This window comes from Corvus moneduloides, chromosome 2 (assembly GCF_009650955.1).
Source record: "Corvus moneduloides isolate bCorMon1 chromosome 2, bCorMon1.pri, whole genome shotgun sequence".
In the NCBI taxonomy this organism is placed as follows: Eukaryota; Metazoa; Chordata; class Aves; order Passeriformes; family Corvidae; genus Corvus; species Corvus moneduloides.
Window position 1 is genome coordinate 2,618,340 of NC_045477.1, and position 26,523 is coordinate 2,644,862.

General features: G+C 38.7%; 1 protein-coding gene across 1 annotated transcript in view; it reads left to right on the top strand.

Moving 5' to 3' along the window:
• Positions 1 to 23,639: 23,639 nt before the first annotated feature.
• Positions 23,640 to 26,523, top strand: part of EPHA3 (EPH receptor A3) — a 186,785-nt gene continuing 183,901 nt past the window's right edge. Inside the window, exon 1 of the mRNA XM_032095521.1 lies at positions 23,640 to 23,667. Within this exon, the coding sequence (XP_031951412.1) occupies positions 23,655 to 23,667 (13 nt within the window). The 5' untranslated portion in view covers positions 23,640 to 23,654. The remainder of the gene's footprint in view (positions 23,668 to 26,523) is intronic.

Here is a 26,523-nt window from a genome sequence, read left to right on the forward strand (position 1 = left end):
ATCTGGGTAACAAGGCACAGACACAGCTGACTTTGTTGTAACAGAAATGAAATGAAGGAGTCTCCAGATTTTTTTCTCTGTACCAAAGGTACTGTTTGACATAAATAATAAAATCCTGAGTTAAATAACAACAGAATTATTGCATGGTCTAAAATATAACCAGAGGTGTAGGAAAGCCTCTGTCTCAGTGAGTTCAGTTATATTCATGCATCATCTTTTTTTTCAGGTGTCCTCCAGTCTGTAGTTCCAGCTGGGTCTCCTTCAGCCAAATCTGCTGGGACCTTGAGGAGTGAACTGAAAAATGCTCTCTCCATTCCTATCCATCTCAACTGGAAATGCTTAAAACCTGTTTTATTCAGCAAAACTTGCTCTCTCTTTCACCCCTAGGAGGAGCATGTTTTCTAAGGATGGGTCTTTGATGATATAACTTATCTCCTGGGTTTGGAGAGACTTTTACTTTATTTACATAGCTTTCCTCGAAAGCAGAAACACATCCAGGGCTAGGTAGGTGCCTTTCTAAGTGAGTTCTGCAGAGGTAGATATTTGGTACAACTGGTCCTGGCTGGGTTTTTTTCTCCCTCAATCTTCTTTCCTTCTCCTTTACACACTTCTAAAATGTCCTCTACTTCACAGGTACTAAATAACTTTAACTTTACTCAGCAAAGTCCCAGCTTGTATCTCTCAGCTTTGTCTTGGCTCCTTCGACTCACATTTACCTCTGAATCTGTTGTGTTTATTAAAGACCAGAACCAACCTGCCTGATTTTCTGAACTGCGCCTGTTGGCTTTATAAACATTTTACTTCTATCTTCGAATGTGTTGAAGCAGTGAATTTATCCAGCAGAATTTGTGTCTGATTCATGTACTCTTCTTCTTCAGGAAGATAACATCAAGGTTAAAGACACATCTTTAAAACTTAATTACAAGTATCAGGAGGAAGACAGAGCGATCCTGTCTTTCATCTTGCCGAGCCATAGGTAAGATGTGATATATGACAAATATTGAAGCCAGAGCCACAGTTCACAGAGGAAGATTTAAACACTGTAGGGTGATGTATATACGAATGACTGTTTTCTAGAACCACAGGGGTGATTTATGAGGTCTATGATTTCTAAAATAAGAAATGAGAATGTTTCGTGGAAAGCTGTCTTCACTCCTCTAAATGAGTGACAAATGGAATAAGCCAGAGAGGTCCCCTGTCATCACAGGTATGGGCTTGCCTGAACTTTTGCTCTGTGGACATTCAAAAAAATTCCCAAACCCCTTCAATATTCTCTTAGAGTGCTTTATGTTACACTAGTTACATCACTACTGTTTAATTTTCCTGAGTTGAGAGCTTGTTGGTGAAGTCCTAAACCAGTGTTTCATTATATTTTCTAATTATCTATGTAGATAGCGGTTATTTGGCTAAAAAAAATAATTTTGGTGTATGTGGAGGAATAACATTAATAGCAAAAAAAATAACTGCTTTTTAGAAAAAGTTAGTAAATTTCCAGATTGGCTTAAGTGAATTAGGAAAAAAAATCTGAAAATAGAGCTTTGACTCGTTTTGCTTGATCTGAAATGATCAGTTCATCCAGCTTCATAGACTTTTTATAATTTGACCTTGAGGGAAAGAGCTTTCATTCCTGATAGAAACTAATTGTATATGTGGTGTTCAAACCATAGTGTTGAAATTAAATTAGTACAGCACAGGAGGGGATCATGCAAGGAAAAACACACTGTCTTAATGGGCTATAAACCTGAGTGAAGCACTGTTTTCAAACCAATGAAATAGCTATAAAGTCATCTTTGCTCTTTATGATTCAAATATACCCCTGAAAGTTATAATTTATACCTTAAATAGAAAACCCATAGAGACTGAAAAACTGCATGGTTCAGTAACATGACAATAAGCCCTCAGTTGAGTTAAGCTTTTTACCAAATATTTATGCTGAAAGTTGACATGAAAAGTTTTCTGTATGTTCTTTGAAGGAAAGTCAGGTTTCATTATATTAGCACGAGTCTCTGAACTGTGCTTCTCTTTCTTGAGAGCACGTGTTTTAAATTGATGCAGTTTCCATCTCCCTTTTTTTGCAGCACGCTTCTTCACTTTCTCAGTGTACACAGAGATCTGATCTCAGCTTGTTTGCTCTGAAGATAATGTAAGTTTTGCCAATGACTTTGACAAAGAAAAGCACTTTGCCCAGTAATTGCTTGTAATATGCAGATATAACTATCTCTAATCATACGTGCTGCATTGCAAAAATGGAAGGAACGAGAAGTGTAAAGCAAAAATGCTGAAGAACTCTGGGGCCTCACTACACCTCCCTTTTATACTAGTGAGCTCTAGCAATGTAAAGCACTCTTGAAATGGTGTCATTATGAATTTGGGTCACTTCAAGGTTGCTTTATACAATGTAAAGAAGCCTTTGTGTATCAGGGGAGTGGTGTTTGGCTATTGTCTTTGAACCCTCTTCTGTAAAGAGCAATGTGGTATTGAAGAGTGCTCCAGAGAAAGAAACCCAACACAGAAGCCCTTGTGACTGTGAATCTGTTCTGTACTCTTACATGTGGCTGGGATAGTCTGTGGTAGGGTGCAGTGAGCACCATCACCACATCCCACTGTATTTGAGCTGGATATCATCCTGGACAGTGCTCAAAGTCAGCTGAAAATAAGCACTGGCTGAGATGTTCATAAACCACTGGCAAGAGTTTGTAAACTGAAATTATTTTTTGTTAAAACCCATCAACGAGTATGAAAGCCTTCACTAGTTTAGGTGTGGGAGTAAGAACCTAAACTGATATGCCCTTTCTGCATTTTCCTTCCTTCGTTTTGGAAATATTACTCAGCAGACTGAAAGATGGTGAAGCTTTAAATGTTTCTGAAAACAAATTTACCTGTGCAGGGTGAATGTAGCTTTCTAGAAATGCTGAAATATCAGTTCTGATACCCTGCCTTCGAAGACATTTAGAAAGACACAAGAATTACCCCTGCTGCCACTACTGGGATACACATTTAGTGAGAATTCACACCTCACACAGCCATTTAAAGCCACATTTCTGAGTCTACTTGTTAAGTGGAAAAGTCTCAGCTTTTATTTAACCAAACTTCTGTCTGCAGAGGTAGAATTGTAAGTGTTAAATCAAACTGAAGGCAAGGAAAACAAACTTCTTGTCTTGGCTTTTGTGTAGTTTAGTGAAGAAGAGAATTTGCTCACCACTGAAATGTTTGGATGCCCTGTTTTACTTAGGTAACATGGATTTGTTTTCTGAGAGTAAGAAAGCACAAAAAGTAAAAGAAAGAGCTTAAGGCATGACTTTAGATATCCACATTCACTCACAGCCACTTTTTAAAATAAATAAATCAAATCAGGATCCTCTTCTGCCCTGTAGTGAAATTCTGATGTTGCAAATGTATTTAAGAAAGAGATTTGAATAAGCTTTGCTTATCAAAAAAGCCCTGATCCTGCAAATTCTTGTGAATGGACAATCACCTGATCCTCTTGGGTTTCTTATAGCTGAATAAACTGAGTAAAAAAGGCTTAAAAAATGTAGTTTTTTAACTGTATACATTTCCATTCCTTTGGTTTTTGTAGCTGAGGGGATTTGTACAGAGATTTTGATGAAAACTGTAAAATATTTACTATTAACATACAATTTCTAACAGAAAAAATGTTACTGAAGTAAGAGCTGTACCGGCTCACACCTCTGGATTCTCATTTCTAGTTTATTTCATGTCAACAGCACAAAATGGATTTGGCAGCTTTGTTTAACGTTCACACCCCTGGAACTGCTGCTGTGGCTCTTTCCAGCAGGCTCTGGAGTTACGCTCCAGTGGAATTAAAGGCATTTCATTTCCTTCTATCTTTGGCAACTGAACAAGGGAGTTGATAAGAGAAACTCTCTCCCAATTGTCTCCCAGCTCAGTAGTGATACAGGACAGTGTCTGTGAGGTGCTTCTGTGAATCAGGAAATGATTGAATAGATTATACTTGTCTGCATTAGAGAAAAATTAAACAACTGCATTAAAAAAAAATTCATAGAATTATACAGGATCTACTGGACAAAAATTCAATTCCATTTATGTGTTGTAATTGTCAGTTTACAGTGGAAGGGACTGCTTGTTAGCAGTGACTAATAACTATACAAAAGAAATTTGGCAAATACAATGACATTTACTTTCTCTGTATTCAGTTGCTACTTCTCTAAAATCAAGGATTATTTTTTGGTTTACAGATGGAAAAGCATTGTTGTCAGTAACCAAATCATAAACATCAAATGTCACATTTTGAAAAGCCAGAAAAATCATGCATTCTTTGTTTCAAACTGAAGGTTTTCTTAACTTTCACAGTGCTGCAAACTGTTGTTAACTCTAGTGGGATCTGAACGTATATTTTTGCTGTTGGTTCCTGTTTCAGAGTGTTTGAAGTGAACTGTGATCAGTGTTCATGTTGAGAGGAAAGTTGGCTGGAAGTGAGGATGTGACTGAACCACTGCATTTTCAGACCAAGTTGGGGGTTTTTCCATGGAAAGTACTGGAAGTCTGTAATATTTAATTACATGTAAGAAATATTTTCACTTTTTCATCAGATAAGGACTACTGTGAAACCATTTAGGGGCTTGAAAACTAAGATTGCCATTTTACAAAAAATATCTTTTAAGAAACATTTGGCAAACCCCCAGTCCTATTCCTTAAAAAACAAATGAACTACAAATATTGGGTTTGATGCAAATTGACAAATCACTTCAGCTGATCTGAGCATGAATATTGGTGTGGACAAACAGCTTGGCTGGATAAAAATAAAAATGTGCATATTTTCAATTTAAAATGAGATCTAGAGAATACAGATACCCTCCAGACTGAAGTGCACTAGCTGAAATTTGAAACACATTTATGGAAAAATGCAAATATTTTGCGCATGAATTATAATGTGGCTGCAACCCTGTTGTTTATAGCTGAGAAGGAAGATACACGATATACCCAAAGTGAAAACACTTGTGAGTTAACAGCAAATTTTTCTTCATTCTGCAAAAATATTACATAGATCCTGACAGTCCTTGAGTTTCCAATCCATGCCCAGAGCCCTTGGTCCAATTCAGGTTTCACTGGTCTGTTTTACCATGAGCAAGGGCCATGCAAAACGTCCCTTCCAACAAAGATTTCCACTGTATGGCTTCAGCCCAAGGGTAATAAATTGCAGCACCAAAAGCATGACCATGATTGGTGATGATTTTAGGAGGATCAAGTCAATAGTACTTGAATTTAAAGGTGGGTTTGATATAGCAGAGAATTCGAGCCCTGTTATTTTACACAGTTAATTTTGAATTAGTTGAAGCCTTAGGGTGGTAGCACTTTGTTGGAGACCCACAAATAGCAATGCACAAAGAGTGGTTTTCTCCTTTTAGTTCAAACGCTGCTCTTGGCTAGAAATCTTAAAAAGAACAGCTCTACACTTTTAACACTGTATTTTGATTTTTTTTTTTGGTTATGATCTGAGGGTAATCTGACATCTAGATTGGCTTCACACTTTTCTACAGGCAATCTGTGACAAGAGAGGAAACTGAGGAGATGGGAGCATTATCTAAATGATATGAGGAGAAGCAGCAAGACATCCTAATAAACCACATTTATCCATGTCAGAGCAGTAGCATTTACAATTGGCACAATGTTAACTCAGTCTCAGAGTGTAACTCAGCACATATTTTGCCTCTTTTCTAGAAGGAACAGAAAATCCTCACCAGCATTAATTTAGTTACAGCACTTTATGAACTTTTAGGCAGGGAGACATGTCCAGAACTTGGTGAGAGTCCTCAAAAGGGAAGTATTCATGGCAGTTGCAATTCTTTTTATATAATCCCATTATTTGAGAGGTTGCTGGAAACGTTTTCCCTTAAAGAGGAAAAACTGTAGTCACTTTCCCTTGCAGATGGGAGGTATCAGGGAAGCAGCTTTACCCATGGAAAGGGAATAGTTTTGCTGCAAGGAGTAACATAAATCAGATGCATCTTCAAAATTAATTCCACTACAATTTTATTTTTTTTTTTTGCCACTAGTTTCAGAATCTAGGGAAAACAACACATAAATAAATGAAAATGTGGCTGCTTTTTACCTTAGGGATATAGAATGGATTAATTTAATTTAATTAGATGAATGTGCTGCTTAAGTGGAAAACATTTCCTTGGTGGAGTAAACACACAACAAGGCTGAACTTCTGAAACTTTGTTAAAGTCCAAGTTAAGCTCCCTCAAATAAGTTTCCATATGATTCCTTTAGAAAGAAGAAGAGGAAAAAAACCCCAACAAAACATATTATTCCTGATCAGAAGTGAAGGGATTTTTCCTAATTGTATAGAGCTGTTAACCTGTCACATCTTTTTGTTTTCAAGTTCAGAATGTATTCAGTTTTAGAATTTACTTTTTTCCCCATCACAGTCATATCAACTGTTTACTGTCCTTCTTTCCAGTAAAGACATGCAAGATGGTGATGAGTGTCAATATTTACCATGACTTCAAGTTTTTCAGACAGGAGAAAATGCTATCACAATATCTGTTATGCCCAGTTCATAAAAGTAGTCGTTTTTCACGAAAGCATATGGGAAAAAATGTGAATATAACAACAAAGACATTGCTTTCAGTATGTGTGGGACCTTCCTCTTTGCAAAACCTAATTATTTCTTATTTCTGAAGTTAAGGCATCATCCAGAACAAGAGTCCCAGATTGGCTGTAACTGTGTGTAATTGTGATTTAAAGTTTCGAGTTCTTTTAGTACTAATGAAAAACAAATGACAAAAGAAGTTGTGTTCTCCCACACACACACATAAAGATTTTATCTCTGCAAGAAGCATTAGGGTGATTTTTCATTCTCTTACCTACTTTACATGTTTGATTTGTTTATGTAGTTGATTCTGGCGGCTTGAAACCAGCTCTAAAAGAAACTCACTGTGTTCTACCTTCCCTGTTAAATCTGGCACGGGGGATGGAATCAGTGCTGGGAAAGATTATTTCTTGCAGGAATAATGAAGCAATAGGAACATTGCTGCCTCTTTTTTTTCCTCACTTAAAGTGGATTTGGATATACCCAGTGGTTTGAAAAAATCATACTCGGAAATGTCCCATGAGGAATTACATGCTTATTCTTGGATTTATTTGAAAATACAAGCTCAAGTTCATAAATTCAGTCTGTGGATAAGAAATCTCATCAAAAGGGGAGTAATTCCACTCAGGGCAGCAGGAACTGTCCACCCCTGACTCACTGCAGGTAACAGGAGTTACAAAAGAGAAAGGACAGAGAGAGATTCAAACGTACAATTTAGGGGTATTGATGGTACTGCCTGCTCAGGAAGAAGTTTTGAAACCTTTCTCTGAGAATCATTCAGGTGTAATATTTCGTGATAGATTATTCACTGTATTAGTCACAGTCTCACTCCTGTTCCTGTGCCCATTATTTAATTTCTTTTGCCCCTTTTTTTTTTCTTTGGTTCTCTGAACAGGTTTTTTCTTGGACTTCACTGTTCTAGTCAGAGACCATTTATGTTCAGAATAATTATATTATTCTATAAATTTATTTTAAATCACACCTGCCAAATCCCTGCCAGCTGGGTTTCAGGGTTTATAGTTAGTTACCTGAATCCACCTGAGGCTTTGCAGACCTTCATCTAAGACCTTATTGTGTTACTAAAAGTTACTTTTAAATTGATTATCACAGAATAATTAGCACTGCCACTGTGGGAATGCGCATCTCATCTGTACTTCTGGCCAAAATGTCTTGACATAGCCACAAGTTTTAAATCTGAAATCAGTTATTGACCAGCTCTGTGTGACTTAAACTTGCTGCCCTGTGAACCCCTCACCAGTGTTGTTAGTTCATCATTATTCTAAGCTGCATGACTTGTGTGTGATAGGATTGGCCTGTGGTATCAGAAATAGCAACTAAACAACATTGTGATAACCTTTTCAAATGGGCTCATTTGGATTCACAGAGGAAAGAGCACCACTGCAGACACACTGCATCTCACATGGCTGGTGCTTTTCTGGCTGAGCCAAACAAATTATCAAAATAAACCATTTATCATACTTTCCTCAAAAATTCCAAGTGTTTTTTTGTATTTTTTCAAGTTCAACTTCTTGTAGTAAATTTATATTTTAAAAAAATTGTTGCTGGAAAAAAGTCTGGAAAATCATGTTCCTATTTCCAGAGGTTACAAAACCCAGAGAGACGTGTTGCAAGCTTCCACTTTTATTTATGAAAATTTAAAAATTAGCTAAGGAGAATGTAGAACTTTTGGAAGGTGTCACTGTGGTTTAGGGAGGAACAAACCTCACAGTTGCCCAAAGCAGACAAGAAATTTTGCAAATTTGCTTCAAAAAAAAGTGGAATAGTAACACATAAAAGGTGTTTGACTTCTCTGTCTCAGAACAAACTGACATTTTCATCCTTCACAGTCTTCCTTGTTGGTATTATTTGGGTTAAGGCTATTTTAGGACAAGAAAGTTCCTTAACTACTCTCTTCCCTCTCCACATGGTGTGAAGATGTCAGAGCTAGTAAAAAATGTGGTGGCTCTCTGGCAGGCTCTAGGTGTAACATGTAAAATATGTGACATAATTATCTATATAGTATCTCCTAAGTGTATCTGCTTTCTAATTTCTCTCTTGGCAGTTCCTGATATAATTTTGAGCAGTGGTGTAAGGAGTATAATCACCTTGGGGTCAGGGAAAATGTGCATTTGAGTGACTAAATGCCCCAATTGGATCAGGACTTTATTTGGCTTCCCTGTCTGGTCTATCCCGCGGTACACAAAGGCAAATGAGGGTCATTTGGTCACTCAGGGATCTTCAGTCCTGGTGGGAGGTGCTTGGCAGGAGCCCTAAGGGCGTATTTGGCTTCACTGGCATGGCCAAAAGGGTGGTGGCTTCCCTGTGAATCAGCCTGGTTTCACAGGTACTCTGTCCATCTGTGTGAAGCAGGAAACAAAGCACTCTGCTTCCCAGTGTTCTGGACACAACAACAAACTCAGCTTTAAACAGACAAAAATTCAATCAACGTGTTTATGAAAAGACCGAAACAGCCATGATTAGAATTTAGAAGGTTAAAAAGGGTTTAGCCTCTGTTTAATCAGAAATGTATTTACCAATTTCTCTGCAAAGCAGTATGCAATCAAAATATTTCATCATTCTTGTCAGCTTGATGGATTCTGTCATGTTGCTGATGAACAGTGACAAAACAAACCTCAGCTCCCTTAGAGACTCGGTGCATTTGAGCTTTCGCCTGCTTGAAAGGGCTAGGAGGACAAATCATATGGATCTTCTTCTAAACCTGGTTGCTGTGTCTCATAAAAAATGTCTGTATCCTAATATACAAATGCGATAACTTGAGTTGCAGCTGATGGGAATTGCCACAGATGCACTGGCAAAGACAGCTGTGGGCCCAAGGCTTCAATTTTAACAGTGGATCCTGCCTTCATTGAACATAAAGTAACATATCTCTAGTTATCATTACATCTGCATCCAGACAGAAGATGCCCAGCTTTATGGCCACGTTTCAGAACATGAGAATTCCTTATTTCCCTTGGGGGCGTTGCAGAGGAAAGAGGAGACCCCCGACCAGGTGCTGCCTTGGAATAGGCCTGGCAGAGCATGCCAGGTTCCTATAGAAGAGTGCGAGTCAGCCTCGATCACCTGGCTGCTCACAGCCACATCCTCTAAAGCTGCAGCAGCCTCTGCAAAGCTTGGCAAGCAGCTCCTGCTTTTTTTGATGCTCTGGAGAAGCTGGGAGCCCTGATGGCCTCATGCAGCTGGGCTTCCCAAGAAAACCTGGGATCTGTGGAAGGTGAGCTGTGCAGCTCTGTCACCTCACTGTGCTGTCCTCTGTGTGAGTCAGTTCTATCTCCATGTAAACACCTTTTCACCTCATGCCCTGCTAAGGAGATGGACGTTGCAGTAACAGTGAATTGGGACTGCTAAGCTCTGTCACTTGCTTAAGGCAGGCAACTCCTTCGCCTAACAAAGCTTTCTACTGCAATCAAATGAAACAGGGAATTAAATGGCCAAGCAGTTTGTTAGCAAGTCAGGAGCAAACATGACATCTCTGCTTTATTCTAGAGAAGTTAATCCTGCTCAGAACTGCTGTTCTACTGAGAAGCAGATCAGAAGAATAAGTGCAGCTGGTGGTTTGTTACCTGCCTGTGTTCTCTGGGAAATGTCACAGACACAAAGAAACAGGAGAGGGACATTGCAGGAGCATGAAGGAGAGGGAGAAGAAGCAGAGGACCTGATAACTGGAAACTAAAGAGCCTGGCAACTGCAGATAAGCAGATGCTTATTACTTAATCTAGTAAGAAGTATCATGAAACAGGTAGTGGGGCTGACATGCTACAGAATGTATTTAATGTGTCCTTTTTTGGTTTTCTTCTCATTCCTCTTTGGAGCTTGGAGTTATGTTTTTCCTGTTGGTATGGGAATGCAGTGGCTTAAGTGCACTGGTCCTACAAAGCTTCCAGGCTTTGCAGTTAGTGGGTTCTGTAACATCTGCAAATGAAACTGAAGGCACAAATGTTGTTTTTTCGGATGCAGAGGTATATGCTGAGCTACGACTTTTCAGTCAAAAGAATGGTCCTTGTTGAACAGATCTCAAGGAAGAAATTCCACTAATTTCTACAAACCTGACTTTTTTCAGGACAGCTGCAATGAGAACTGAAAAAGAAATATTTGTGCCATAGAATATTTTAAAAAACGTCTCTTATATTTGCTGTCCTTTAATAAATATAGTGATAACAATAGAAAAGCTTGATGTAATTATACTTGATCCTGTTCACAGCTTCTTTCTGTTGACAGAAACATGAAGGACTTGGTAGCTATAAGAATGCAGAGGTTTAGAAGAGAAAGATTCTTTAAAAGACTCCAAAGGGGGAAAAGTAAATGAATAAAAAGGAAGACACATTATGGATTTTAACCACAGAAGACACACTGGAGTATTCCGCCCCAGGAAATTCAAAGAAGGGGGGATTTACTGCAAATTTAAGAACAATGTGGTTACACTGTAGTTTGTATCTTGTGGCATTCAAGAAACGTGGTTAGAAATTGTGTTTTCTGTGCTTAACGAGGAAAAAAGTTTTCTTTGTGCTTTGTAATGTTGAAAGCATTAAGATCCATAAACAACAGCATAGTTTAATCAAGTTTTACCATTAACTCCTAGAATTATTCCAGAAGTTCCCAGCATTCTGGCAGCGTTGCCCCTCTGTCATCTGCACCCACAATCCTCAATTCTCATCTGATGCTCACAAGGAGTCACCACAGAGGTTGCCATTTTCCTGATCACAGTTCTGCGCTGGTGAAACCACTTTTTAGTATGAACCAGTTTTAGCTACAGACTTTTGATACCAACATCATCACCGCCCTAAAGTAGATCTGGGATGGTATCTTTTAAACTTCTTGCAATCTTAAAGTCGTCCGTGTTTCTGCCTTTTATGGTTTTACTGTAAAGCAAATTTATGTTTCATGTACAACACATTTTATTCCTAAACAGTGGGTTCTCAAACTATCCACATTCTGAGGTCTGTAGTTTAGTTTAGTGCTGCTTTCATTTGTTCAGTTGCCTTTGTCATGCAGCATCTCTAGTGAGCACCTCTTCTGGAACCTTCTCAGGTCACTTGGAAACTTTGTTTGCACCACTGTCAAAAGCTCTGAGATTAAAGAAATGTCATTTCACTGGTGAAGTGTTGAGAAGTGTCCAAGATGCTGATGATAGTCTGTATTTTACTGATTTTTCTTTTGGGAGAGAAATTTACATTTATAAGTAAGGAATAAGAATGCTGGGGAACTCACTTAAGGCTTTGACGTGCAGCATTTGTGGAACATCCCTGTTTCAAGGTTTGAAAAAAGTCCGCTCTGAATTCTTTATCAAAGTTCTGACAGTCCATGTAAAATGCTTTGCATCTCTTTCTTGGTCACATGATTGGGTATTTTACATTTACACGTAAAACACATTTTCACAAGTGTGAAACTTTCCTAAAGAATCTGTCTACCAAAACAAACATATTATAGGGAAAAAAATAAAAATTTTGTACTTCTAGTAGAAAGGGTTTCTTTTTCACCTCAGTGTTTGCTTTATTATATCTCTGGTCTGGAGCAGGTGTTCCAAGAGGGTTTAATTCTTTGCTAAATGAGAATAGTAGTTTTTATCTGTCCAACCATAGCTTTAATTTTGCTGTGAGCACTGTAGTTAAATGCTTCTTAAGTGTTTTCATTTAGAGAGCAATTTAAATATTATTGTTAGCAATTAGCAATTGCTTTTTGTTCTAAAAAGTATTATTCTTTGCATTCCTTTTTTTGAAGCAGTGAATACGAGATGATGATTTTGGACATGACCAAGAACTTGTATTTTATACTCAGGGTCAGAATAAGTTTGCTTTTGTGTTAATTCTGGGATAGTTTCTTGGCTGGAGATATGAAAATAAGTATGATATTGAGATATAGGAACAAAGGTTTCTAAATCAGATTACTTTAGCATATGTATTCTTTTAATATTAGATGGAAAATATTTGAAAACCTTATTATCCAAAATACACAGAGACAGTCTGGATGCCTTCATTGCATCAAGTCCTTATATCTATGTCAGTGCATCCAGGAACTCCTTCCTTCCCAAATCAGCTTTCCAGCATCAGAACAAAGCAGCAAATGCCTTCCCTCTCATCTTTGTTCTTGCCCCCACTGGTTTTAATAATGTCTGTCTGACATGCCAACAATCAGGCACATGCTCTGCCGCTGTTGTTGTCTCATCTCAGCTGCCTGAGAATGGCTTGAGAGGGATGAGGGGTGGAATTGCACATCAAGGGTCTCTTTTGTTGGTGGAGCAACCAGGAGAGCGTTTCCAATTTGCAGTTTGGCACTGGCACTTCAGAAGCACCACGGATGTTTGATACCCACTTGGTTGCCCGCCACTAAACTTGGGGATCAATCACTGTGTTGTGACAGGATGCAGAAGGGAAAAAAACCCACAAATCACACATGCACATAAAACAAACAAAAAAAAGGAAAGGAAAAAAGCAGGAAAACCCTGATTTTATTTTGAAGATAGTAGGACATCTCACAGATTGAGAATTTTATTGCAAATGGTGGAGGAGGAGCAAGTGTGCCTGTGAGTGTGAACATATACATCTGTATTTCTCTTTCATAATATCTCACAGACAAAATATTTCCTAATTTGATTCCACTGACAGTTTTTGAGTTAAACCAGGGATTGCACCGAGCCATTCTTAGGGAACTATTTCCAAGTTAGTCCAGGACTTCTTGTGGCAGGTCTGCATTCTTCTTAATCACTTGCAGTCAGTCAGATTGTAATTTGTCTTTGTCTTCAGCCCTGCAGAGTTTGGGCCTGAAATTTTTTCTGCTTCAAGGATCAAAGAGTGTTTTCCCTGTGTGTGTCAGGCACACTTATGGAACGCTCTTGTATGTTTATTTAGCTCCATAATTATTCCATATTAACAAAAGCAGATTGTTTCAGGAATGTTTTTCAGAAGAGCCTGTTTGAAATCAGGCTTTGTTGGAATTATGGCACCTCCAGTTCTGCAATTTTCCTTTGGAAATAGATTGTAGGAATTCACTAGAAAATCTATAACAACCCCATTCAGGGATGAATGGCTTATTCTGCTTCTTATCTTGTTAATCAATATTGTTAACTAGCTGTGATGGACATAATTAAGGGAATGACCCTAGCCCCTCCTAATTAGAGATAATTGCCTTGTTCAGTCACATTCACTCTCCAAAATATAAGCGTGTGAGCATAAATGTCATAATTTATTTTAGACTCTGCTGTGAGCATTATGCATTCTGCTTTCTTGTTAACAACTCATTTTAATTCTCGCTCACCCAGCAAAGTTGAAAGCCTTAAAGGGGCCCTCTTACCTCCCTGAGCTGGATGGCCAAATAACACATTATTATATTGCACACTTCCAGTCAGGGGGGTAAAATGAGGAGGGTAAAACCAGAATTCCACTACTTGGCTCTGGCTTCAATCCATTGCCCAACAGCTTCTCAAGATGTTGTCTGATGAGAAATGTCTGAGCTTGAAGTTAAATGGTGCTTGCATCAGAAAAAACCTGGATTTTGGTATGCATTTCATGTATCCTTTTATCAGCTTTATTATTTGTTATGCTTTTGCTGAGCTTCCTTGAAGAAGAACAAAAGGGTACACTTATTATGCAGCTATTTCATGAAAGCTATTTAAAATAACATTTGAGGAGGAAAAAACAAATCAAAATGAATAAAAGCCTGGCAAACATACGATGAAACGGAATGAATATCAGAGCTATTAAATTAATAAGCTTGCAAAGAATTATTTATGGTATCTCAATGGAACTTTAGAAATTGATAGTGACTTCTCCAAATTAATTGAGTACCTTTGTTGTATTTCAGGAATACAGACTCAAACTCGCTGTGCCTGTTCCTTGTGGGGAAAATTGTTCCACCTGCCAAGAACCTCAGGAGTTTCCTCTGATCTTCATCTTCTCAAGGTAAACAGTGGAGGTGTTGACTCAGGATGGCATTCATTCAGCAAAGCTGTGCACTCTGGGATTGTCTGCAGACAGTTGTCCTTGCTGTCACAAGCTGCCATTAAAAGAGTGTTTGAAGCAATAGCCTGAAACAGATTTGACCTCTCCGTGGCCAAATCTGCAGAACTGCAGACTGAGGCTTTGGTTTTAAGGACTGACAAGCTTAGGATGGGCTCAACCTCCTGCCAGCTCGAAGGCCAGAGGTGTTACTCCTGTGAGGAGCATCTCACGTGCTTGGGGCTGGGGGACATCCCTCAGCTGTGTCCCCAGAGCCCAGTGACTTGCAGAGAAGCACAGGATCAGGCACATCTGCACAGAAGCTGATAGGACTGGAGGGGCAGATGGAATGAATGGTCATGGAGCCTCCAGGCACAGATTTCTTGGATATTACCTTTGCTGTATTGACTAATAGTCACTCGTGCAAGTCAGATGGAGATACAGGGGTCCACTTCTCCAAAAAAAAGGGTGTCTTCAGATCAGAGCTGTCTCCTCAGAGTTAGCTGGCTGCTTCCTGGTGGCTTTGAGTTGTGGTGAGTGGCTGAAATTCCAGTCCTTTTTGCTATGGCTGGGACATCTCCCTGAGGGCCCACATTTCACCATTAAAAGTACATCTGCTAATTCTTCCAGGATAAACTATTTCTGTATGACACTAGTTTGCCCCAGATTTACTAAATTTGGTTATTTCTGTTATAGCTTCTTGTGCAGGAATGACAACTGGAGTGACCCACTGAGAAGTGAACAAGAAAGATAAAGGAGTACTGACAGAAACAATCCTACACCTGATGTTTCACTCTGCTACCCCATTTCTCTTCCCTCTTTCTTGCTTCTCCTTTTCCCTGATCAAGTTTCTCCTGGAGTTTAATTTTATTTCAGTGAGATCTCTTTTCTTCTCTTCAGAAAAATTCTCCTGTGTTACAAATTTTGTCCAAGCCATGTTTTCCAAGTCTCTAGCATCTGCACATCAAATTTTACAGTAAAATAAAAATCCCATGTATAGTCTGCTGAAGGTTTTAACTTTGTAGTAGTTCATTTTAAGGGTCCTTCTCTTGTAGTGTTCAGCTTGCAACTGGTGTAATTTTGCAGAGAACCAGGCTCCCCTAATGTGAACTTTAAACATGATATGGGATGAGAGCTCCTGATTTCCAGAAAACATTTAATGATATGTAAAAGAAGCAATAGATTGGACTGAATAATAGCACAGGAACAACCAGTTCTGCATCAAATCTTTCTTGCAAATCTACTTCTGCAAGTTGATGCTCTATTCTGCCATTTGCTGCAAATGTTGTTTGCCAGCACCCGGCATTAGCTCATGGTAAGCAGTAAAAATCTCTTGTTTATCAAGCTGGCTTTCCCCCCTCATTTTCCCACTTAGAACGATGATAGCTTAGCTAGAAATAGTAAAACTTCCAATCAGGATTTCAAAGTTTTGCTTCTTTGATTGGCAGTTGTCACCTGAATGTTGTTTCCCACCACACAGTGAGCAGGGCCATCTCCCCATGTCCTTCCTGCTTAACTGCAGAACCTTGTGGAACCCTGCTAGAGATCACTATCATAGCTTTGGGCCTCGTTCCTTTCTTCTGAGGTATTACCAAAGCAGTATTTTCCCTTTTCATATTGTCTATGTTGGCATTTTTGTTTCCATTGAAATGTTCCTAACTTGAGCTTCTGAGAGGAGCAAGTGTTTCATCTGCTTGGGGTTGTTCTCAGCAAGGGTGAAAGACCCAGTAATTTTTTGGACTGAAAGAGGCAGAGAATGGGTATTTCCTGATCCAGTTTCTATCTGTACATTAGGCTTTGTTTCTCTTGAATTCCTTGCATATCTTATTGGGTTAATACCAAGGACTTTATGGCTCAGGACTGTATTCTCATAGAGCTTTAAAGGACATTGTTCTTGGCTGGTATTTTCAGACACCACTATAATTCAAAAATAAAAACAAAAAAGGAAAGGAAAAAAAGGATAAGATTATATGTGGTGTTTATATTCATGTTTGTACCTGTAGGGATGTGTTGTTGGGGAGGTTTGGTGAAATGATAAAAAGGTTATGAAAGGCAGTTAATCCATCCTGCGAAATCAGGAACTTCTAACAGCACCAATTTAATTCTGGGAGTGCAATGAAAAGGGCCAGGATGATGTAAAGGTAGCACAAAAAAAGGAATTGAAAAATTATAATGGAAAAATCTATATTTCAAGCACTGTCAGGAATATATTTTTGCATGGAGAGTATTCAGTGAATGATCTGAAATAAAACTGAGTGAGACACAGAAACAACACAGAGATGTTTGTGTCACTCTGCAACTTCCACTGGAGATAAATATGAAATACACTCGTATTTCTTGGGAGATCTATTTTAAGCCTTCCTCCTTCCAATGCACCCTTAGTTTTGCAGTGGATTTGTAACGAATTTCTTGTTTCTGATGAAGTCATGTTCATCTTTTCAATCCATGAAATGGCTTCAGAGTTCTGTCCTTGCTATTTAAATGGTTACCTTAAACCAAGAGCCCACAGTTCCCAAAATATATGTTGAGAGACAAGAGTCCTGATTTCTCTCAGTCAAATCTCTTTATCCCCTATTTTCTGTTACACAAAGAAAACCATCTGTCACGTTGTCATTAAACTTATTTTTCTATTAACCACAAAGTAGGAAAATGTCTGGTAAATTGAAGTTGTCTCAGTCTTTAACTGGGTTTATTCTTTGTTTAAGTAATTGGACTTGGTGATCTTAAAGGTACTTTCCAACCTTAATGGTTCTGTGAGTGCTGGGAGGTGGTGAGGGTTTATATTTTCTCATTATTAATATGCTTTTATTTGAATGCACAAAGAATTGACTGGAAAGAAGCACTGGAAAATATATTAAGCAAAACCACAAGGCTTCTGAAATGCAGAAACCCACTGTCAAAACTACCAACGCGTCTCCTCAGTTTGAAACACCAAAGTCACACTCCTGGCATCAAATTTTACATCACCTGCCTTGAATTTGACATCCTATGTCTCTTTAGGAAACTTAAAATATTACATTTCTTGGTACAGACTGGAACTCAATGTTATTTAGTTACAGTTGTTCTGATTAGCTGCAAAAAAAAAAAAAAAAAAAAGAAAAAGAAAAAGAAAAAATTGATTGGAACATATTATTTTCCTAAATTGGATTTTCCATTCAGGCTAAGGAGGATCAGGTCCAGAAATGAGTCACAGATCAAAGGTAGCTTTGCATCTCTTATTTTTCAGGGCTTTATAAAATTCTTTAGTGGGAAGAAATTAGGATAATTTTCAGCACATGGAAGAGCGAGGAGATTAAAGATCAGGAAAAAAATCTTTCCATCCTATCTTTCATGGATATCTGATATCAGTTCAGTAATACCAGTATTTTCTTTTTCATTTCAGAGCCTATAAAAAATTAATTTAAAAAAACCCAACAGAAATGGCCAGGTGAACTCAAGTGAGACTTGATATTTACACTAAAGATTGAAAGTCCAAAATGAAGAGCTGTGTAAGGTAGTAAATGGTATCCATGATTCGTTGCCCAAAATAACACCTTGCAAAGGAGATGATATCTGAGATCCCCCAGAGATAAAAGGAAAATCTTCTGTGATATGATTGGCCTCTGCCCCTAGAAAACAGCGTGATTTATAAAGTACTTTTTGCATTAAGGCAAGTGATGGAAGAATCAGGTGAGACAGTGGTGAGGCTTTACGATAGAAATCTTATTTTCTGTCCTGACTTTTAAGATTAAGCCTCAAATTTTGTAACACTTGTGTCACAGCACCACATAACAACTTTCAGAGGAAACTGAGTAGTTGGCAATGCAGAAGGCAAGCTGAATTCCCTTCTGAGGATATGCAGAAGTCATTGGGGTGTCTTCAAGCTGATAGACACAGTGAGGAGAGTCTCCAGAATGAAGTATTAGTTTAAAACCTTACATTGACTGCATCATATTCTTTAAGATTCACAGATTTTTTCAGCATTTGGAGGAAAAAAATCACAAATGAGATAATCGTCCTGCAATTATTGATAGAATGGGATGCTCAGCAGTAGCAAAACTAATCTGGAATTCAAGTCAGGGGAAGGGAAAGTCATTAGCTATGCTGTGTAAAGCAGACATATACAATCAATGCGTGAATGTCACGTTTGTCAGGCCAAAGTGATGGGAAAAGACTTCTACTAAAAGAGAGAAAATTGAACACATCTATAACAGTGCAAGATAGTTCATATCCTGTTGTAATTGCAGTGCACTTCAAGCAGAATGAGAATAGCAAGGCGGGGGGGGGGGGGGGGGGGGGGGGGGAACCTCTCCTGAACTTTAGAGCAGCCCTGGAATGTGTGACAAAGGTAAAGGGTTTGGGGAAGGTGATGTTGGGAAGAAACCTGAGGCCGAGCAAAAAGATCAGGAACGTGGTGGGGGGTGGGCGGGGAGGGGGAAAGCAAAAAAACAAAGCTGAGTTGAGCTGTAGGCAGCCAGGGAGAAAGTAACTGCAGAAGAACCCCAGATGGTGCCAGGGAGAACTGATGGTTCTGTTCCTTCTGTCTGTTAGAATGTGTCAAGTGTGCAAGATCAAAGTGCACATGGTGATTTGATGGCAAACAGAGACATGTTAAAAAATGAAGCTACTGTGGGAGTTTGGATATGCATTACTGATAGGCGTGTATTGGGTAAGATATTTAAATGTTGCTTATTTAGGTACTGCTGCTCGGTCTGGTGGTGCGAGGTGAATGATGTGCCACCAAGGGCAATCCTTCATGGAAAAAGCTGAAAAAAACCAAAATTGAAAATGGAAATAATATTACCTCATTACCAAGCCAGGAATCCCACATTTATTTCAGGCTGTGTCAGGTAAAATGTCCAAAAGCTTCTGAGCATGCACACAAGAAGGAAAGTTTAAAGGTGTGAAATAGTTATTGCTCGGATTCCCGAGGTACTCTAGGTGCTATAGTCTTAGTCAAAGATCCCATTATGCAGTAATAATAACGATGATAAATAAAAATTGTGAATTAAAACTCCAAAGCACTAGATCACTGCATATAAGGCAAGGGAAATAGCAGGTGCAGACTTGCCAGCTCTGTGCAGTACTTTGTGAGGGGACAGAGGTGGGGACAGTTTGCTCCAATGCTACCTTTAAGGCTGCTGTTCTCCCCCATCTCTGGGGCTGCTGTGGGTTAATGTAGATGCTAAAGGAGCTGAGAAGTGGTGCCAGAGAGAAGACAAGATGCCTGCATTTTGGCAGTCAGCTGGAGAAAACCTCTCCTTTTCATCTCACAGGGTACTCCAGAAACACAGGCAGCAGCTTCTGTGTGTTAAGGGATTGAAACAGTAAATTTTACAGCACAATTCATCAGTGGCGTCAGTCAGATTTGAGAGAGAGAGCAGGTTTTAGCAAAGCTGCACAGATTGCTGTAGCTGAGGTCAACAGCAAGCTCCTGGTGCTTTTAAAAATTGATTTTACTGAAATCTTACTCAATTTTCTTAGTAATAAAGGCCTCCAAGGATTTAAACTGCTGTAAGCAAGAGCAATGTTTGGCCCTGTTCTCTAAGTAGGTGTGGCTTAGCTCCATTACAACTCCAACTCAAATAATAAGATCCTTTAAAAATGGAGGGCCCTTCCTAATATTTGAGTGAGCAATTTTTTGTTTTCTCTTGTAAAAGTTGGGAGGTCATAAGCTTAAAACCCTAAAGTCTTCAAGAAACCTATTTACCTCCTTGGCAAAAAGGGTAAAATGAAATCAGACAGCGTATGTGGAAGGAATATAAACATATTTGCTTATCTGACAAGCCCAGTGCACACCACTTAATAAAAAAACCGTGAAAAACACAAAACCAACAAGAAACTTGGCAAAATCAGCATGGTTTGGTTATTTAATTGTAGACAAAACATTTGAGACTGTATAAAATAATAGAAAATTCTGTCTTTATTATTCTAGAGCTCACAAGAATCTTTTACAGTCATCTTAAGGAAAGCTAAAGGGAAGGTGGCCCAGCATGTATAGGTCTGAAATTGATAAAACAGCAAATTCTCTAGAAGTAGGTGATGTTATAACTTGGATTTTAATTAAAAAAAAAAAGGTAAAAAAAATCCAAAACCAACCCAAAACAAACCAAACCCAAATACCCCAACAAACAAACAAAACTCCCAACCAACCCAACAATCAGGACCCTCTCTTCTGTCCCTTCTGGGTCACGGATCTCAGGCTTTTGCCCTTTTCTGGAGGTGTTTGCGAGGTTCTCCATCCTTAAGCAGAGATGGAGGTTCCATTCCTCCTTCCCCTTTCTGTGATTTATCTCAGGAGTTTTTACTTCTGTAAATGCTGCAGTTTTTATTCTCTCCTGGGCAATGGTAATAATTCACTCAGCTTCCATCTTAAAGCAAAGTATTATTTGAAACAAAGTCCCATTGAAGGGAGCACCTCCATAAACCCAGCAGAGTACACTGTTTGCATAGATTGGGTTTCAGTAAAACCTTCCTTTCCACAAGGCCCTGAATTTTTTTCATTTTATGTAAGGCTCTCATTTTATGTCATTTTTGATGAGTGTCCTCTTTTCTCTAGAAATGGTCCTCGATTCTAATGGGTTTTGGATTTTTAGTTTTGCAGCTTGGCATGCCATTAGTGTAAGTTCAGCTTAGGAACTGAATGGGGACTATTTTCTACTAATTGTCTCCAGCTTTTCCAATAGTTTGGTGGTTTTTTTGGTTTTATTTTATTACAGTTCTTCTTCTCTATGCGTTTTCTACAGCTGCCTTTTGAGCTAGAACCTTGCATTCATTTAGGAAAATCCTGCAACTCTTTGTAATAAATTTCCCCCACCATACTGTACAAATTATTTTATTGTTATTTCTTTCATTTCATCCTGCTGCTACTTCCCAGTTCCAAAGCTGATGCATCCAAAGGAAATGATTGAGTACTGACTGGTTTATTTCTCTCATTAAAGTCTCTAGAGAGATGACTAATTTCAATGCTGGGAAACCTTTTCCAGGAACTTTAGTTTGGTAATACAAATGACAGAGGCTTTCTCCATTTCTGGTACCAAAAAAGTAACTCACACATTCTTCTAGGTTTTGGTGACAGCTCAAAGAAATGAGGGAATCTCTTTAAGCAAATGTTGAAGCCAACAGTCCCTTTAAATGAACTGTCTCATGAAAAATAACCCTGATGAATAAAGGGGTTTTAAAGATTGAAAATTTAGTGCAGACAAACCAAAACTGCTATTGCAGTGGGAAAAACTTTTTTTTTCATGTTCAAGAAAACAAGAAATCTTTGTAATACATTCTCCTGACATAGACAGCACATCTCCAGCTCAGAATAAGAAATGTTTGCATTTCCTTTGGTGAGTTAGAAAGGCCAGGGAGCTCCATCCTTCACTACAGAGCTGCAACTGGCCACAAGACTGGGGAGGAAAGAATAAAATATCATAAAATATCCTATTTAATGGATAAGGGCTGCTTGACCCAAGGTTGATAGACTGTCCTGCTATGGGCCATTTGGACTGGGAGAATACTAATGATGTATAATTATTTATTGCACGTGTTTTCTAATAATTATAAAGAATAATATTTAGATAGTGCTAGCTTAGCCTTCTGCAGAAACTGCAATTCTTCATTGCCCAAGTGGCCATGGAGATTAATAAAAAGCTACCTCGTGCTTTCTGGCAAAGTAATTAACTCATTATAGTCAAGAAGAAAACACTAGAAGACTGGAGAGCTTCTCAGCACGCACAGGGTGAGCTGGGGTGATGGGTCAGGAGGATGGGGACTTTTCACAGAGCCTGAAGTCATCCAGCAGCACAGGTGTGACTGCTGAGAATGTGTTCTGCACCCAGCTGAGGGGTGAGTGCACCCAGCTGGCTGCAGCTGGGGGGAAGGATGGTTTGGGGAGCTGTAATTAGGGGCTACCTTGGCCCCTAATTATTATGTTGGGAGGCTGAGAAATGTTGGTACAAACTGGGCATGTGAGGAACTCGCCCATGGAGGAACTTCTGAAGGACCTGTGTACCCTGACAAATCCTGAGCTTATGTAGCTCCTAATTATTACCTATGATGCTGTTCTCAGTTTCCAAGTTAATTAATTTCCCCCCAAAGTCCCGAACGAAGCAGCTTTTGAAGCAAACAGGAACTCTCTGTCCACATGCAGGCATTAGAGTTGGGAACAAGCCTTTGGTAAAAGGCTGTCACCTTTTGCATTCTGATTTTCCTCTTGGGTGGTGGCATTCAGTTGGGAATTAGTAACCATATGTACAGCATGCAATCAAATATAAATCTTGCCATTATGAGCAAAGGTATGAAATTATTTCATGCTTTGATGCTGATGTGAAGTTGAGGGCTCTAAGATAATTCCACTTTATGGTCTTTTTCCCATCTTAGTCTATCCCCTGATGCTTCCTTGGATGTGGACAGAAGTCATGGTGCCAGTTCCATGAGACAGAAGAGGAGAAAACTTTGATTACCAGGGAGGAGGTGAGGTGATTTGAGAAAAAACAGCAAATGACCAGGAAATATAAAAGTACCTCAATCATTTGTGGAACCTCAGGTTTTCTTTACTGTAGCAAAAAAAAATAAAATAAGATAGTCCACTGTTGAATGCAAAAAGTTCCCTGTGGAAATGAAACTGTTAAGGAGTTCTCACATGTTGTGAACACAGACTCCTCAGATTATTTGCATTCTGCTGTTTAAAATTGCAGCTGGCCATGAGTGTTCCTCTCTGTTTTTTAGCTGGCAAAAATAGACGACCTATTTTGCTGTCAGTGCTCAAGCCTGGCTCTGCAAAGAGGAGGGAATTCTTCCAATCCCGCTCAGCCAGATTACGGAATTTTGCCTGTGTGCTCTCCAAGTGCATTCCCTAGATTGGATGATGATCCCTGGCATTAGAAGTACTGTCATACTTATTTTAAAATGTGCCTGCCTATTTTTTGTCCAACACTGCCTTGCACTATCTTCTGGAAAAAAAAAAAAAGTCAGTTAGTTGAAACACATGAGAATAAATAATTTCTTTTCTTGGTTGTCTTTTTTTTTTCTTATAACAGAAATTTCTGAACATTCTTTGTGACCGGCAAGAAGAAAAATAAACGAATCCAACTTATCATTATGCACCTTATTGGAGGTCTGCCAGTATCTCCATAATACAGTTTGGTTTTACTGGATTCATGGATTTCTACTGTAAGTGCTCCATCCTAAAGCTAAAATTTGGCAAGCTCTTTCATGATAGCAATACTCTCTCCTGCACATAAATGTTGCTTTTCTCTGAAAACTGGCAGTAATGCTGGTGAAGCTTTTCTTTTATGGCTTCTATAGATTTTTGTTTACAGATAGGTAAATTCAGTCTAAGTGCTTGGACTGTCACCTTTTTATTGCATATTTAACAAATTATTCAGACTTTATGGGGGAAACTTGCAGCTAAACTGAATTTGCATTTTGCTTTTCTACTCTTTTCCATCTCCGTGCTTTTTTCATTATGGGATTGGCGTGCACTTGCTTCATAATTACAAGTTCAGCTTTGTTGCTGCTTGAAGCTGAGTTTCTTACACTGTCTCGTTAATCCGTTTTTCTGGATTTTCACATAATTATTATGTAAGTATTGATTGGAAAGGGCTATAGCTTAGCTTTAGATGACTTATTTAAAGTAACTTTTCACACTTCATTATCTTTTGTTTTTATTGCATCCTGCCTTTTACTCTTCCCCATCCTGCATTTCCTCATCTGCTTGCATTTTCAGGGTGACACTGTGCATTAGGAGACCTTTGAGTAATGCTGTAAAACCTCTCACAAAGAATATTTAAACCTAGTAAATCTACTTGGTGGCTCCTTTTTCCTCCTTGGTCACCATCTCCAAGACTCGCCCATGTCAGACTTAGGATGAATTCAAGCAGAAATGCTTCCATTTATAATATTTTCTACCTGAGCACTAGTTAATATTAAAACAGATGCATATAGATAGGTATTATATATACTCAGGTGGTTATTTGGAGGCCTAACTGATCACGGAACAATTTTAAAAAGCTGTCCCTGGTATGATTTATGTGGAAAAGTTCTGTCACAGCAGGTCTGTGTGAAGTTTGTGGTGTGTATCCACATCACAAACAAGAACCTTCATAAAAAAATCCCAGAAACGGAGGGGGAAATGTTCTCACGCCTCCCAACAATCCTATGGAGGCACAGGCGAGGCATCACTTGGGGAGCATGGTTCTGCCTCCTTCCTGAATAAACGGGGGATTGTCCAGCCACCTTTCTTTATGAGTAGTGAACCTGTCATTAATTCTTTTTGTTTGTTTTTTAAGCAAAATACTTTAAATCTCTAAGATTAGAAGTTTCGTGCCATTCAATTAATTAAACGACACCACTCAAGAGCCATAAACATTAAAAAGCTTCTTGGAAGCAGGCTGTGGCCCAGTCTATTGGATAAATTGATTGATTACTTCTGTGGCTATTCCTAATAATCTGTAGCATTTTTTCATTAGGCAGAAAGTTGTGTTCCTATTTAGTATGCAAACGTGGGATCGGGAGCATTCTGCCCATGTGTTATGATTTCTTTTTTCCATTATACAATCACAGAATGTGTCACCTCCCTGTTTACAAAAGAAAAATGTAAGAGATAAAATTTGTGTTTAGTAAGGATTTTGATCTCCAATATATTAAAGAAATTAAAGCCCAGGCTTGGCAGAAAATCATAAATCATAGTTATGTGTTTCTCCAGAAGCATTTTATGGATGCTAGGGCAAAGATATTACCATGTGCACTCTGGTTATGTAGAAATGCCACTAGAGGCTATTTTCTTTCTTCAAAGGTGCCCTTTAAGCCCACAGAAAATTACTCTTAATAGAGTAAACACGCAATTTGCACAAAACTAACACAACGTGCATCACAGAGAAAAAAGCCTAGTGAGAAATTTGTAACGAATTTAATCTTTCTTTCCTGCTGAGAATTTTCCCAGGTTGTTTTTTAGTTTTTAATAAGTTCTTTATTTCAAATTTTTCCAAGTATTTCTCCTATTCATTTTTTAGCTTGAGAGGTTTTCTTTTTTAGAAGTCTGACACTAAAATTTCCATTATATGGATTGTGTTGTTTAATATTCTTTTCTTCCTGGATGAGATGAGTTCACTGGTGCTGAGATATTTACAAATTCAGAAAGAGATTGCAGTGAGGAACCTCAAAAACTCCTTTCTTTGGAAATATTTTTTTTCCACTAACTGAAAACAGAAGTTTGTTAGGTTTTGAGTTGACTGTTGTCTTCGTTCTTCCCCACCCCCTAGACCCCAGATGTGTCATCTTTCTTCACCCTTTTAATTGCACCTTTTTCTCCACCCTTTTTCTTTACCCTTTTTCTTTCACCTTTTTCTCACACTGTAAAAAAAAAAATCTACCTGAAATCAGGAAAGAAAGATGTGTCTTCAGAGAGACCAGAATAGTAGTCCTGTAAACTTAGTAGGGTTTTAAAGATGTATCTCTGCTGTACGAAAGAACTCAATGAAAACAGTGGTGTATTCTAAAAAAGCTGAGGAAAATGTTGGCAAAAATCCCCTTCGAACAAAAGCAAAATAGTTTTTATTACTAGGGAAAATTATATTTTGGAGAAATCAGGGTATATTTCTGGCCTTTTTGCTGTGGAAAAGCATCTTTGTCTAATGAATGGAAAGGTGTAGTGAAATGAGCCTTGAGAAACACAAAGGAGGCCAGGAGACATTTTTTTCTGAGCCATACACTGTCAACTGCATGACCAGACCACGCTGCTCCTCCCTCTGCCCCTGGAGGTTTCCTGCTGAAGAGCTCTGGGCATCTTTTCCTTCTTTTGGAAGTTTGACCACAGAGGAAATAGTGTAGATGGTAAATATGAGGGAAAGGAAGGGTTGGAGACATGAAACAAATGGTATTAAATTTTCATGATTCCTTAATTTGGTTGACTGAATAATCAAGCCTGGAAACAGGAAAGATTAATGTCTTCATATTAATTTTTAGTGCTTATGTCCTCCACTGTGCTCTCCTGAAGCAGGAACCTGTCTGACTTCTCACGGGCTTCTC